Source organism: Chondrus crispus, genomic scaffold, assembly GCF_000350225.1.
Source record: "Chondrus crispus Stackhouse genomic scaffold, scaffold_5, whole genome shotgun sequence".
Lineage (NCBI taxonomy): Eukaryota > Rhodophyta > Florideophyceae > Gigartinales > Gigartinaceae > Chondrus > Chondrus crispus.
Genome location: NW_005179334.1, coordinates 716,192 through 731,803, shown reverse-complemented (window position 1 = coordinate 731,803; position 15,612 = coordinate 716,192). Strand labels below are relative to the sequence as shown.

At 48.5% G+C, this 15,612-nt stretch overlaps 2 protein-coding genes; both read left to right on the top strand.

Moving 5' to 3' along the window:
- Positions 1-9,527: 9,527 nt before the first annotated feature.
- Positions 9,528-11,502, top strand: CHC_T00006714001 (hypothetical protein). XM_005718850.1 is given in 2 exon segments: positions 9,528-10,919; positions 10,920-11,502. The coding sequence occupies 1 exon segment, from the start codon at positions 9,528-9,530 to the stop codon at positions 10,917-10,919; it is 1,392 nt and encodes a 463-aa protein (XP_005718907.1). The 3' UTR covers positions 10,920-11,502.
- An 847-nt stretch (positions 11,503-12,349) lies between these two features.
- Positions 12,350-15,298, top strand: CHC_T00006713001 (hypothetical protein). Its single transcript, XM_005718849.1, has one exon. It carries the CDS (start codon positions 12,350-12,352, stop codon positions 15,296-15,298), a length of 2,949 nt encoding a protein of 982 aa, XP_005718906.1.
- Positions 15,299-15,612: the final 314 nt, after the last annotated feature.

The window sequence follows — 15,612 nt, the reverse complement described above, 5'->3', positions numbered from 1 at the left end:
GGCGCTCGGGAAGTTATCCTCGCTCTGTTCACCACAGTCATCAAGAGACGATACGATACGGAAGAGCTTTTGGAGCTCACGAGCTTTGTCCTCCTGATTTAACGACAACGATGTGATGATCTTATACTTCATAGTCAAAGAAGAGGCCTTCAGCTTGGCAGCTGTACTTGCCTCAATCGCAAGACTCACGCGTTCAATAGACTTCGACATTTTGTCCGTGCCAGCCTCAGCAGCGTCGTCCACTCTCTGCCGTTTCACGCCTTTCGGCCGCGACCGAGAGGGAGCGTTTATGTCAATTATACCTCCAACACTCGGCTCGCGATCGCTTCCATCTGGATTTATATCTACTGGTACCCTTGTGCAGTGTGTTTTGTATCGGGAAGTACCCTCGCTTGAGGTACTATTGACCCGATAGCCGGCAGCAGACGAGGCCGACCCACAGCCAATAGCAGTAGAAAATTTAGGATGCGTCGAAAGAAGAGCGACGGCTTCAAGGAACTTGACTGGTGAAGAAAGCTTTTGACGGCCTTCTTTGTCCCGATTCGCGCAACGCGTGCGGTAAAGCTTCATTATGTTCTCTTTTGTATCTTCTTCAGTCTCGCCGGAAGGTATGTTTGCGCGGTATAGCTTCCCCGAAGCCAAATACTTTTGGGCTACCTTTTGAATCGTGGTCCATCTGCACCTTGAGGATTGAGGCTGAACGTCCAGTGATTGTCTCGGGTGGTTCTCGGTATGCCTCGGCAATACTTCCCCAGAACGTGTCAGAGTTTTGCTCTACAGTCTTTTGCGAAACCGATATCCAGCATTTGGAAATGACCAGGTCTTCAGCCGCCGTAAAGTTGCTTCCTTTTCCTTTGGTTGAATCGAGAGACATTGAAAGGGAACCAGCCAGTGACTGATGTGGTAGTATACGTGTGTAGGGGCGAGAGGCATGGGACGGAGTGACCATTTTACTGTCATTGTGGTCTGTTCAAGACATCTCTCGAACTGACGGGAACGGGACAAGAAAGTGCTCGAAATGGCGGGATTGCAATCATTTCTGAATGTGTCTGCCAAGTGTCACAGTTCTATTTGCATCTCTATATGAGTGAATGAGTAAATCTGTCGCCAAATCATTCGAAGTTTGGATACGGATTTACTCAAAATGCCAAATTTTTGGAGATAGCCACCCCCAATAGAGTTGCTATGTTGCAAAACTATCTCCAAAAACCTAAAAATTTACTCATTTCCTCAGTCAATAGGGGTGCTCTAACCCTGTGCTCCGGTTTGTGACGATTTTGGGGGTCACAAAAGTTTGTGAGGATTTGGAACATTTTATGGCACACTGTCCTTCCACCAGTGGGTCATTGTCCTGTGAGTGGCGCGACATCATACATGGTTTGTGATTGGGCGAAGACGTTGGACACTGTTTGTGTGAATTGTAAGGGAGTGTTCCCGGCCGTCGACAAGAATTCTCACATGTGAGATCTTCCCATGCCTTCGGCAGCCTTACTGTGGCGATCAAAGACGCTGTTCCAATTACACGAGACAGTTCTCTAAGGTGATACCCCTCTCCCTGATTACTCTCCGTCTCCCTCCTCTCTGGAGCTCAAGATGTGGATCCACGATGGCGAAACATTAGATCTCATGTAGGATGACATGTGGTAGTACTCCTGAATGATTTCACCGGAAGTTGTCCTCCAGTTATTCATTTTACATTATGGTATGGAGCTCTACCTTTAGCTTAACAGTGACATCACGTTACAATTATAACGTCTTCATCATCGGACTGATAGTTTTCGTCATCATTCATATCCGGCTCATTCGATTCATCGTCGATCGATTCATCATCTGCGAGGCTAGTCTTTTCATATGTCTTCCGGAGCATGTTGAGGACCTCTGAGCATATAACTTTTTTCCTAACCTCGTATCCAGGAGGAACAGTTCCAATGCCAAGGGCATCCTCAGCCAATTCATTGCCTTCACACCCGGCTCTCAATTTATTGTAAGTGACTTGCGCAAGCATTTTAAAAGCGACTGCAATACAGAAGATATACCTGAGTACATCTTTGTGCATGAAAAAAAGCTCCTCTGCATGTGCCAGTTGATGATAGCTGATCAAGAAATCGATCGCGATTGCGAAAAGGTGACAGTTCTTTCTCATTCTTCTACGTTCCCGTCTTGAATCTGAAATCAGATCATCCTTACAGCAAAATACGGTGACATCATAGCTGCAACGGAGAAGCAGCTCTGGGAATGTGTTCAGGACTTCTTGTACTGCCTGAGTGTTCTTCTTAACGCACAGATGACGATCATTCTCTCTTTCCGGGGAGACATGATAGAGGGATGTCCATTATTGATTTGATGAGTCCCTCTTTATCGGATGTAACCAGAGATAGGTTACAAGAAACGAACAAGAAACCCATGTTCTTGAGGAAAGAATTGCGAGAATACTCCCGAGCTCGAGACAAGAAGTCCGTTTGCATGGCCATGCAAGTTCTGGGCCGGCCCAGAACTTTTTCAAAACCTCCAGCGACGTTTCTTCTATGGACACATGTTTTGACTTTGACCGTTTTCGAGCAATTTGAGGAGAGAATCCGGATATATGTTCGCTCTCTTGTGATACGGACGATTCCTTAATGTTTCAAAAAATTAACTCGACATTCCTGTCTTTCCAATCTTCCACATGTTTCCTGGTTATGAAACCCTTAGAGGCCCATGCCGGTCTATCCAAAAGTAATGGCTCTCCACTGTCTTCATCCGCTGATTTCTCCTTGGGATCAACCACGAAACCTTTCGGGTGAAGACGTTCTGCGCTAGCTACCATCGAAGTGAGCATTTGCCCTCTCACAGCCATAAAGTCCTGCCCCAAATCTTTCTGTCCCGCTTGCTTACGAGAAGCCGCGTTAGGAGCAAACATCATTACTCGAATGATCTTAATCGGGTCGATAGGCCCTTGCGGTGTGTATGGTACCACTCTGCGCTTCTTCTGAGCAGGACCTAATGAGCGTGTATTCGCACTGCCTTGCGAAGCAGAAAACTCATGATATCCTTGCCTTCGTTCTCGACGGACGTTTGGTCGGTCTGGAGAGGGCATGTTCAAAGAATCCTGTTTGGTTTCAGGCACGTGACTGCGCTCTTGGGGAGCGGCCCGACCACGAGCCGTAAAGCTAGTTCGCATGAGACGAATGAAGAATACCAGGAAGTTTGCCACGGAGATTTTGCGCATGAAGTCGTGGCCGACAAATGCCTCTACGGTGATTGATTGCGCAGCAGCATCTAAGGTGCCACTCTTAGAGCTTACAAGAGGTGAGGAGAAGAGAAGTGCGGTGGTCAGCTGGGACACATTTTCCAGCCTGGCGGAAACGTCCTTGATATTGTTTTCCAACGACTGCAGAGCCGTGGAAATTTCTTTGAGCACGGATGCTTGACTTGAGAGCAAACTCCGCTCAGACGATGCAACTATGTCGCGTACTATTCCGATTCCAATGCTTCCTTGCTGCTGCGTAGGGACGTCGTCACTACTGAGTGGTGGCGACAGCATCATCGCAAGGAATATCTATGCGCATTCAACGCAATCAGACTGAAAGGAATGAGAATCGTTTTCATGGACGATTGCGGTCTGCCAAGGTGCAGCTGTGTCACAGAAGTATTCGACCCGTCCAAGGGTATATTTTCTACAGCGGTTTCAAATAAAACGAGATTTGGATATCCAATTGGATACTCATACCCCCATATGAGTACTTAAATACTCATATGGGGGTATGAGTACCATACTGCCAAAAAGCACAGGGATGTACAAAAGAATAACATGAAGTAGTGAAGGTAGCATCAAAACGGATGGATTTTGTAACAAATCCCACATTTACATATTTGAAAACAACCCCAAGACGTAACGGTTGCTATATCGACGAATCTGAAACCAACGACAGTAATGCAGTGAAACGGTACAAAATCATATTCTGAAACACAGATGTGGGTGGTCAATTTAACCACGAGCGTGTTTATCATAAGACCGCTGGGGACGCATTCCAAAGCTAGGATTAGATTTACCTCCACAGATGGTCGATACAACTTCCGGGAGGAACTGAGCTGAGACCTCCAAATGCTGAAAACACAGATTGCTCCAATCCCAGTATCAGAGGTATCCCATTGGCGCGTGGGACCACCTGCCGCGGTCAGAAATCAAAAATGTCGGACCACCATTTTCAAAAAAAATCAGACCCAAATTTTTATCTCCTCCGGAGGTCAAATTTACCATCAATAGCTATAATGTACCTTGTAGTGGTCAAGATTAAGCGAAAGGGGTCTAGACAGATACAGTGGTGCGGAACATGCAAGCAAGCGGTGTGCGCACCTTGCTGGCTGGAGTGGCACAGTCGTGGTACACTGAAGAGAGCAAAGCCATCGGCTTCAGAAAAGCGAGCGTTTGACCAAAGCCTGCGCTCTACACGCAGACGCACTGCCACCATCGATTAGCTTCTGTGCATAGCTATGCGTAGCTCTGTCGTCAGCGGTTGCAACTAGTATATTTTCTCAGCTCTGAGATTCTGGACCACAAGTTCTCCTTGAAGCTCGACGCTAAAGGGCTCGGCCTCATTCAAACGTCAAAAGTAGTCTATGAGTTCTTAGTTTGATAAAGATTTCAAGTCTGCCTCCCGCACCTGAATCACTGTTGTGATTGTCATCGATAGTTGTTGTTCTCTTCTTTTTAGAGGACCCACTGGTACAAGAATATGTTAAAACTAATCTCAATTCATATGCAGCAATTTTTCACGCCCCTGACGGTTTAATATCAAATATCACACAATGACGATACCATCACTCACAAGCCAATGCGGGCCATGCAGGGAGAGCTAGACTATGGCAACTAAGAGCGTCAGCGGCCTCGCGCAGCGTGGCGGCCGCGCCGCCGAAAAGGAAGAGTTTTCCAGGGCGGGTGACGGAGCAGATCTCGGCGAGGGCCGAGAGAGCCATGAACGAGTCGCCCAGCAGACGAAAGCGGGGTGGGTGAAAGTTGATGACGAAGGCCAGGCGCGCAGACACCAGCAGCTTAGTTAACAGGCCCATACCATCCGTCAGGACCCATTGTAAGGCGGCTGCCAGCGGGAGGGCCTGCGAGGAGCCGAGGCCCAGCGCGCAGAAAAGCGAGGTGGCGCTGAGGACATAGTAAGCGGAGCGGGTTAGCTGGCGCGAGATGAAGAGGAGGATGAAGCGGAAGTAGTTTTGCGCGACATCGGAGGGGTAGCCGCGAGGGAGGATGATTTGCAAGGGGGAGATGGTAATAGGGGGGTGCGGGTCTCCTGGATGGGAGTTGGGGGACGGTGGCGGGTCGGAGAGGGCGATGGGGCGCCAGCGGGGTGTGAGGGAGACAGAAGGGCAAGGAAAGTCATGAATGAGAATAGCGCTTCGCTAGATTGCCTCGTGAACATCGATTGCGTGAATGATGCGCACATTAAAAAGAGTGTCAAATTTCAAAAGTACCGCGAGTCCCCAACGCACATTTGTCCTCGTCCGTCTTCGAGCAGCCAAAAAGATTTAGATTGGAGCGTTAATCAACGAAGAGTGCTAGGGAGCACTGTAAAACGGTTTGAGAACTATCATCTATTGAGAACACTGCAGATGAGAAATGAGAAAAATATGTTGGGTGATCTCACTTTACATCTACAGCAGCATCATTCAAGATAGTTGCGTTTTGATCATGATAACACTGTCACCCTTTGTTAGAACACTCAACAATTCCAGGGAGAGCAAGAATGCACTGGAAGAACACTATTTGTCCTACTTTTGCACTAGTGTTCTAGGCGGTCCAAAATGGGGAAAGAAAATCCCCGCTACGCCCCGTCTGTTCGACTTTTTTTAAGAAAACCCACATGCTCGGAACTGTAACGCTGAACTTGTTCGAAAGAGCCTACTTTGGGCTCTTAAGTTGGAAGAGGTCTCGAGCAAGGGGAAAAGAACCGAATGGAGCGGGAAAAAAGCGTCACAAAAATTTGGCGCAGGGCTAAGAGACTGTCATTACATAAACTGCGTAAGTGATCCCAATGGTGGAAACTTCTAAGCGTCAAGATTCTCGGATTGTCGACGGGCTCTGTGGAATAAAGCTTCCCATGCCTTAGCCGATTTGAAACTCGAAACCCTTTGATTTGTGACACCAATAAACAAAAAACCGTTGTGCCTGATGAACGGGCGCTGTTGACAGCACGTGGAGAGGAGGAGAAGCCCTCTCTATAAAAATCTCTCGCCTTCACTAAGGTCGTCCGTAAAGTCATGAAAACCTGTGTTTTGGCGGCGAGTTTGCTCGGATTTTCTGAACGCAAAATTTTCAAACAACGCGTTTGGCAAAACTCACAGAACACCGAAAGCTGGGGGCATGTGAGTTTTCCACGAGTTTCACATCCGCCTGATCACAGCAGTGCCGGATCGACCCGTTTTGAAGGAAAACAAAGTGGGTTTTCCTTTCTTTTCATCAGCACAAACGAGTCTCAGACTGCACGGGTCGTATCGATATGGGTCATGGATGCTCCTATCGCTTCATCTGCGCATAGTCCATCAATAGATCAAAGCGCGCCACAGATGCCGCCGAAGCAAGCGCGAAGGATAGAAAAATAGAAGCTTCTAAAAAGCGGTCCTCTCCAAACGGCCCCCCTCAGTCTATCAAGAGGACGAAACACATCGCCCTTTCGACTGAGAACCTTTCTATCCTTGTGGCGAGCTACAATATTCGCGTCAGCAAGTATTCGCGCAGGTGCACGTGATCCGTCTGGCGGCACAACGATGTACCAGACTTGCGTTTGTTGCGGGCAGGTACCCTTCCCGGAAAGGTCAATTCCGGACAACTTTGGCGCCGCAGCCCTTGCACTCTCGTGGCATCCCCGTGACGAATTCCGAGCTGACCAATGGAGAAAGCACACCTCTCGCTATTTCCTGGTGGGTTTTTGCGCCAAACTAGGGTCAGGAACTAAAACAACAAGCGTGACAAAACAAACTAACCGTTTCACAAAATTTTACGACAACGGTTAATTCCGGACAGAACATTTCTTCGCCAGGACAGCCGAAACAATTTGCCCAACAATAGCTTTAGATATCTTCCAGCTTTCTCTTTGTGCTCGCGACTTCTTTCGACTTCCCCTACAACCCTCTGACCCTTTCAAGCGCACCTCAGAGCCTCTTGCTGTTGCCTTTTTGCGTCTTTTCGAAGCTTTTTCCTCAGTAGCCAGACGTTTTTGGTCCTTTAACCTCTTTCGCTCATCCTCGCGAGAATTCCTCTTCCTCAGAGCTGCCTCTTTCTTAGCATTACGTAGGCTCTCAGCCGCTTTTCGACGCTCATGCTTTGCCAATTCTGCCACCTGTTGGGCATTTTCCCTGTCAAGACGACGCTGAATCATGAGTCCGACAGTCAAATGTTCAGCGGGAGCCCCGCAGTAGAGTCGCACGTTTTTTGGTGGTGTGTTGCTGCTCTTTGCAGTAGATGTCGATTGTGAAGACACAGTGTCCATTACGATGTTGTTAACCGTGCCCGAATTTTGCAGCAACATGCTTAAGCGCTGCAGTTTTAAAGAGGGTGCAAGTTCGCTGTTCATAATGCTGTCAGCCTTCTCTACAGTCTCCAAATCCGGCGTGCGCTCCTTCGTGTGGGGAAATAACTCCGTGTTTTGAGGCACTGCTGGTCTCGAAACCGCCGCATCAAGTGGATTTTCAGCACTGACAGCAGTCTGCTTCCGATCTAAAAACGTCTGAGCAAATCCTGGATTGAAAGGATACAGTCCAGTTCTGCTGAATGAATCCCGAACACCTTGCGTTGTGATGCGCGAGAATGCGTAAACTCCGCATATAAGGTTAAACTGTACGCCTCGTGTTGACACCGTTTGAGATTTGTAGAATTCATCTCGGATCTCGCGAATAGCAACCTTGAACTCCTTGTTGACCATTTGGTCACAAGGTTGTAAAAAGTGGGATGTGTTAGCGGGTGAACACACAATTTCACAATTGTTCTTTTCACAAACCTCGAGCTACTTCAAAACATTACGTGATGCATGGCCATAAAGAGAAATAACATAGTGTTGGCTTGTGTTGACAAACTTGCGGACAAAATTATTGAGGTGTGTCATGTATGCGGCAAGTAGATCCATTTCCATCGATCCATTCTCACTGCACTTTACGACTCCGTCAGCCGGGAACCACCCATGGCATTGAAACGGATGGCAATCGCTTCCACTTTTGCCAAGCATTTTTGGCAAAGGCTCCAGCCAACTTGACATGACATATTTTCCAGCCACTATGAAGAACGGTGGAGCGACTCGACCAGATGCTGAAACTGCAACAACGGCAGTTATGTGTTTGTCTACTCCTTGTGTCTTGGAAGAGGCTATGAAACCACCATGATGCGTATCGGAGGGGCCAAACACTTTTTTACGCTTGCCGAATGTTGCATCAACCGCAGTTTCATCTATGTCCCAAACACGATCCCCATCAAGCAATATTACGGGATGTTTGTCGTTGATAGTCTTTAATATTTCGAAGTAACGTGACACATGACCGAATGATTCTCCTTTCAGCTTTGCCTTGTCTTTGCATTCGTAATTTCGAAATGTTAGTTCTCGATGACGTGATCTAAAAGATCGCACTGCATCGTAACTAGGGATGCCATTCTTCCAATTCACACGGCCATCGGCAGCTATTCTAGCCATCATGCTCCTTAATGTGTCAACATCGGCAGCAAATCCACGTTGTGCGGCAAAAACAAGGCGCTGTGCTATCATTTTTTCCTCATCTTCTGTCAGAACCATCCGTCTCCCTGGTTGTGACAGTTTCCTATCTGTCTCCTGGTAGCTGATACTTTCAGAATCTGATCTCCGGACCAGCTCTTTAAGTTCCCCAACAACCGACTCACTCAAACCTGTCGCTTTCGATATGGCACGCAACGACATTGTTGTGTCTCTCAAAAGCTGCACTGCGGCAGCTTTGCTCTTCATGCGCTTCGAAGCCTTCTCATTCTGCCTTTTGGTCCGTTTTGTCTGCCGTCTCATCGAGAATGCCATTGCGGTGTGGCCAAAAGGTGACTTGGCGACTGTAAAAGACTATATAAGATGCTATCCCTAATTGTCATTGACGGAGACCGCTATAAACGCACCGCCCTCGCGACTTTGAATCTACGTCACGCTCAGGGATCCCGCCTTTTCTGATTTTGAAAGCTACCAGCGCACTGTCCTTGCTGTTGTCTGCCCTTTGGCTATGTTTTGTGGCCCTTGCATTCATTGGTGATGGTTCACTGGACGCGGGTTTAATTTTGTCCGGAATTGACCCTTGTCCAGAATTGACCTTTCCGGGAAGGGTAAATGGAAAAAACAACGCGTTATTTTACGGACAACCTTACTGCAAGGCCAGCTCTCTTCGTCAGAGCTCCACTGTTTCTCTTTCCGGGCAGCTTTGCCGGCTCCACAGTTGACCCCGAGCAATGATGTTTTCTGTTCAACTTCAACGACGGTTGTGCATGCCATCCGAATCCTGAAGCCTCGTTCCTCCCCACAACCACTTCCATAGTTTCAATGGTGCGTCACTCCCCCAGACCTGACTCCTGGCGTGCAGTCAACCCTTTAGAGCAAATCATGCTCGAGCCCTACACGCCCTCCAAGCCCGATATCATCACCGTAATCTTCTCTCTCAACTCCTCAGTCACCACCACGTTCTTGCACGAAACTCTGCTCCCCCGCCTCCTCACGCACCCCCGTTTCTCCGCCCATCTTGTCCGCTCCGCCGGCGGCACCTTCCGCTTTGAGCCCGACCCGAATCCCGACTGGTCCTCCCACCTCATCTGCGAACCGTCCCTCTCCGATCAAACCAGCGAGGACCACCACCATCTCTTCAACGCTCGCTTGGCCGATATCATCTCCACCCCGCTCGACCTTACTAAGCCCCTCTGGCGCACCCATTTGTTTTCCAACTGGTCCATCTCGCGCGGTGAGTGCAACGCCTGTACCCTTGTCCTCCGCGTCCACCACTCCCTGGCCGATGGTGTCGGCCTCGTTAAGTATTTTCTGGCTACCGTTGTCGACAAGGACGATCATGACAACCCGGCTCGCCTTCTTGTTCCCACCAGAAGATCCACTGGAAATCCCGAGGTCCGCTCCGGGTATTTCACATGGATCCGAGACTACTTCCATGATATTGCCCGCATTTTCATCAGGCCGTTCTTCAAGGACCCAGTGTGCGTTCTCACCCGTGCCACAATGACGGAAAAGAATATCTGCGCGCTTGCGGCCCCCGAGCAAGTCACTGTGGCGACGCTCAAGCTCGCTGCCATGCAGCTCAATGTAACAATCAATGACTTGATGTTTGCTGCGTTTTCGGGCGCCGTCAGGGAGTACGTTACGAGGTTTGGGGAAGACCCGTCGGCGCTGAAGGGGCTGAATGTGGCCATGCCATTCAATTTGCATGTGTTTAATGAGTTTTCGATGAGCGATGTATCGAACCAGCTGCTGATGGTCCCTGTAGCACTGCCAGTACACCTAAGAGAGCCCACAGAGAGGTTGCTCGCGTGTTCCAAGTCGATGAAGCGGCTGAAGAGGAGCTATCAGCCGATTTTCGCGACTGTGGCCATGCGCCAGCTTGCGGTTTTGCCGGCGGCCCTTAGGAGAAGGATGTGGCATGTGGTGGCAAGCTCGGCGTCGGTGCTGTTTTCAAACGTGGCAGGGCCCACGAAGAAAATGCTCATCGGAGGTGTAGCCGTCGATGAGGTGTATTTCTTTCCCCCACCTGATGCGCATGTTGGTAGCGATATTGGCCTGTTTTCGTATGCAGGAAAGGTTTTTATAGGGGCGGCAGGGGATGCTAATAGATTGGCTGAACCGCAAAAGTTGCTTGATTACCTTGTAGAAGAGCTTTTGGGATTTTTTGAGCTAGGGAAGAGTGTAGCTCGTAGTGCTCCCATCGAACGATAACAAACAGAATAGGCCTCTCTATATTTAAGAATTCAGCCCTGGATTTGCAGCTGCTGCACAACAACGGTTTTCGTTGAACCGTGATTGAAGGGGTTGGTGTCACGAGCAAATAGAGGTCCTGTGGTCATTCCACAGACTCTCTGATTGTGGGAAGGAGACATAGTCTTACAAATTGGAGGAATTGGAAACTATCCCCTGCATTGCGTATGAGAGTGCGATGATAGCGCTTCTGAAAGAACTGCGATTAAGGTCGAGGCATGTCCGATGATCTCGGGGATTGCAGCAGAACGCGGCACACCGTCTGAGAGTGCTCGATGGTCAAAAAAAATCTGTTGGGCTGAGAGGTGGCTAAACCCGTACAAACGTCATCAGAAGAATTGCGAAAGTCCATAGCAAGATTATTACACAGCAACTTTACTACGGGTCTTATATGCAGTCGTTAACTATAGACATGGGAAGAATTTATCCTACCGAGAAGAAGCCCCGGTAGGATAGAAACTACTAGTGTCTAGACGACAAGCAATTTGACCTCATATGAGGTCAGTCATGGCCTCATATGAGGCCAGCTTTTTTTTTGCAAAAATATATAAATTAAATCGAAACTTTAAAACATTCAGTTTGGACACCATTTCTTTAACGTATACGCGCTCGGCAATAACATATTGTAAAACATTGGGATAGCGGTTGTCAATGCACAGAGAGACTAAGAATCTAATGAAGTATCAATGATGAGTTGACTTTTTAAACAGGCGTTTTGGTTTCGAAGATATCAACATAAAACGTTTTGAGGTTGGTCAAAAAAGGCTCCTTTTTGGGCATTTCAAAAATGGCTGGAGAAGACGTGCAGATCTCACCAAACTCCACCCTTCCACAACGCAGAAGTCAACTGCCGTGTCGAGAGTATCTTTTTTCCATCTTGTTGAGCTAGCGCAAGTCGAGAAAAATAAGTTGAAAAGTGACCTCATATGAGGTCATTTGTCACCTAGACACTAGTTTCATCTCTTCTCTTGAACAGCACCTGTCGCAAAATAAAATATGCCTGACGATACCAGTGTGACATGGCGTGATGAGAATGTCACAACGAAGCGTCTGATTGACCTCTTTCGGCGTCACGCGTGAGATATACTGTACATACAGCAATGTAACCTATACCATGACCTACGTCAAGTTTTGGATCCCGTTTTCCCGGGAACGAGCTTCATGCGAACAAGTCATAATGTGGACAACCCTCATACCAGGCTCGCACCTCTGCGACCAGACAGAAACACAGCGCGAACTAAAGTTTACTAGAACAGCTTCAAGGCTCTCGCGGCCCCACACTTTCTCGCAAACAGACGCTGTGTCAGCAAGCAGTTCCCATGCAGCGTTACCTGCTCACACGAACTGCACTTGGATTGGAACAGTTGTTGTAGAGGACACGGACTATCAAAATGTCAAAGGCTCAACGCAAAGAAGACAACGACACCTCTTCTCGTATCAACATCAATGAATTCAGACGAGTGCCGAAAGAGTCCAACCCGGAGAACTGTAGATTGCAAACTCCTCTTCCGCACCTCGACACGACCCTTGTCACCGACAGGAAGTCATCGCGAGGTTCCCGTGTTCAAGCAATTTCTTCGGCTGCACATGCTTCGCGCCCCTCAAAGCTTTCAGCTATGATCACGCCGATGAATTCTGGCGTGGCTCACCAGATTCGAAGTGCACAAGTGGTTCTGGATCCTGCTTCTGTCATTAAGGAGCTTCTGGAAAACGCCTTGGACGCCGACGCCACCCGTATCGATATCAGGGTCCGCGGAAAAGCGGCTCTTGATAGCATTGCTGTGTCAGATAACGGTAATGGGATACCACGCAACGATTATAATTCCTTGTGTCTCAGCGCATCCACATCCAAGATAAGGAACTTTGAGGATCTAGATTCAATCATGACGTTTGGTTTCCGCGGTGAGGCGTTGTCGGCGATTTGCGCTATTTCAAAGTCTGTCTCGTTTGTGACCAGGACAAAAGAAGACTCGGTTGCCACTTCCTTGAAATATGGACAGGATGGTTATTTGCAAGAAAAGCGTCCCGTGGCACGGCCTACAGGCACAACTGCCCTTGTCGATGCCCTGTTTCACAAGCTTCCCGTTCGTAGGAAGGACGCCGTAAAGAATTCCTCAAGGGAGATAGCTCGATGTGTATCTGTGGTTCAGGCTTTGGCTCTAGTTTCTGTGGGTGTACGAATTGAACTGAAGATATCCCAAGACATCAAAGTTCTCACGCATTTAAACGCATCCGGCGCTTTGATACCACGACCTCAACCTTCTCATGAGAAACCCCTGAATTTGCGCGCACTGCGCCACACTGCGTCATGTGTTCTTGGCAACAAAACAGCTACTGCGCTCCTGGACCTTTCCTTGTCAAAAATTGCGTCTGTCTCCCTACCAAGATCTGGTGCTAGCCCAAATGCGCGAGCTGATCGGGACGACAATACATCCAATCGACATTACTGTTGTTCCGGCCTCGTCTCGAAAGCTTCACTGGATGCCAACGGATCTGGCGGAAGAGCGAAATCATCGCATCAGTATATATTCGCAAACAAAAGGCCGGTTGATTTCCCACGCTTGACTCGGGCTGTAAACGAGCTCTATCGACGAATCACTGGTTTGAACGGAGCAACTCCTGTACTGATACTAAACTTGGACCTTCCTGTAGGTAGCCATGACGTGAATTTGTCTCCAGACAAACGTGACTTTCTAATCCGAGATGTGAGCGACGTTATAGCCGGAGTCATTTGCCAACTTGAGGCACTGTGGTCACCGAAGAAGGCTGCTGAGATTCCCGTACAAAAGTTAAATTTCAGAACTGAACCCATTAGTCTGCTTTCAAATTCCCGCGGAATTGCGATGGATATGCTCAATCAACCAAGGCCATTGAAGGAAACCGATGGAGAAGAGGAGGTAAATGAGGTTCGTAAAGTCGACCCTTCTAGAGAGAATGTGCATGTCTATCAAGGCACAGCAGAGGTTGATAAAACTGGCAGCCAGCTTTCCCTCGACAACAAGGGCCAAATCTTACAGTCTCCGGAGAGTACCTCTGTGCCAGCATTGAGCATGCCGTCCGTACCAGTGGGGCTAGAAGTTGAGTCTGACCGGCCGGACCATGACGAACATGCGATTGTTGGGGTGGACTCTACCTTCGAGACTGAAAGGAACCAGTCAAGAAGCGCATCTTCGCCTTTTTCTCTTGATTTGTCAAATCCAAAGAAATCTGGGTTCCATGCGACACTGCATAAAGCGAGGTCGCTGACAGATCGGAGACGGATTTTGACAACGCTTTGCCCCTCAAAGCGAAACGTAGGTGCATTTGTATCCCGACAGGTAGAGAACTTCGGTACACCTGCGAAGAAGAAGAGAATGACCTCATCTGCTCCATTGCCGTTGTCAAGGAATTGCAAAAGTGCGCGAATATTATCATCCAACGTTCCTGAAAAGCGAAATTGTCATCCCGGGAGTGTTGATGAAGGTACTGAATCACCTACGAGGTGTATTGACGAACCAGGGCCCCGCAGTCGCAGCCCTGTTCGTCAGACCCCATCTGTTTTGAAGATGAACTGGAAAATTGTGTGCGAGGAGCAGGTAGCTGTTGGGAGCCCACATGTATTGCGCGGAGGCAGTAGTTCGGATGAGGAAGGCGGCGAAGTACAGACCGACGCCGCGTTTAAAAAGTCGTCCGTGGCTGCCGAGAGCACAGTGGAAGGGTCGGCTATAGATGCAGCGGAACTAGAGATGAGTAGACTCTTTCGGCAAGAGTGGTTCCGAAAGCTGAAGATTCTTGGTCAGTTCAATAGAGGCTTCATCATTGGTCAACTTGGTCGTGATCTGTTCATCATTGATCAGCATGCTTCTGATGAGAAGTACAACTTTGAAGACTTGCAGCGTTCTACAGCAATATCAAAGCAGAAACTTGTGCGCCCACTTGCCCTAGAATTTTCGGCTCAGGATGAGTTGATTGTTCTGCAGCATAAGGAAGCGTTCCGTGCTGGAGGGTTCGATATTGACTATAGAGCGAAAAAGAACCCGACTCAACGGCTTTACCTGCGGTCACAACCAGTGAGCAAAAGCACGATGTTCGTGCAAGATGACTTAAAGGAGATTGTCGCCATGCTGAAGTCAAGTGTGCTACAATCGTCAAGTCTAAAAGTGAAGGTACTTAGACCACCACGAGTAAGGGCTATGTTTGCATCAAGAGCATGCCGCAAATCAGTTATGATTGGAACTGCACTGCAGAAGTCGCAAATGCGAAAAATTGTCAACAACTTGACATCTATTGAACACCCGTGGACCTGTCCACATGGTCGACCCACAATGCGACATCTCTGCACACTTCCAGAACCCCACTGAACTAGGAGAGAGATAGAACGTACCCTCGTTGGCCGCCAGGGTTCTGGGGCGGAAGCTTAATGCCCTTATTCCTTGTCAATACTAAGACTAGATGCTATTGCCTACTCGTGTGTGGTAAAGTTGTACAACGTGTCAAAGTCTATTTAAACTGACGAAGATTCGGAGAAGAAGTCGCGGCTTCCAAGCAGGCTATTTCTTGTTTCATTCTTCGATTCTGATTTCTACATGATTGATCAAGGACCGTGTGGGGAATGGCCATGCCTGTATGTTCAGGTTGCCTACCCTGAAAAGCTGCCATGTTAAGTCAAGAGCAC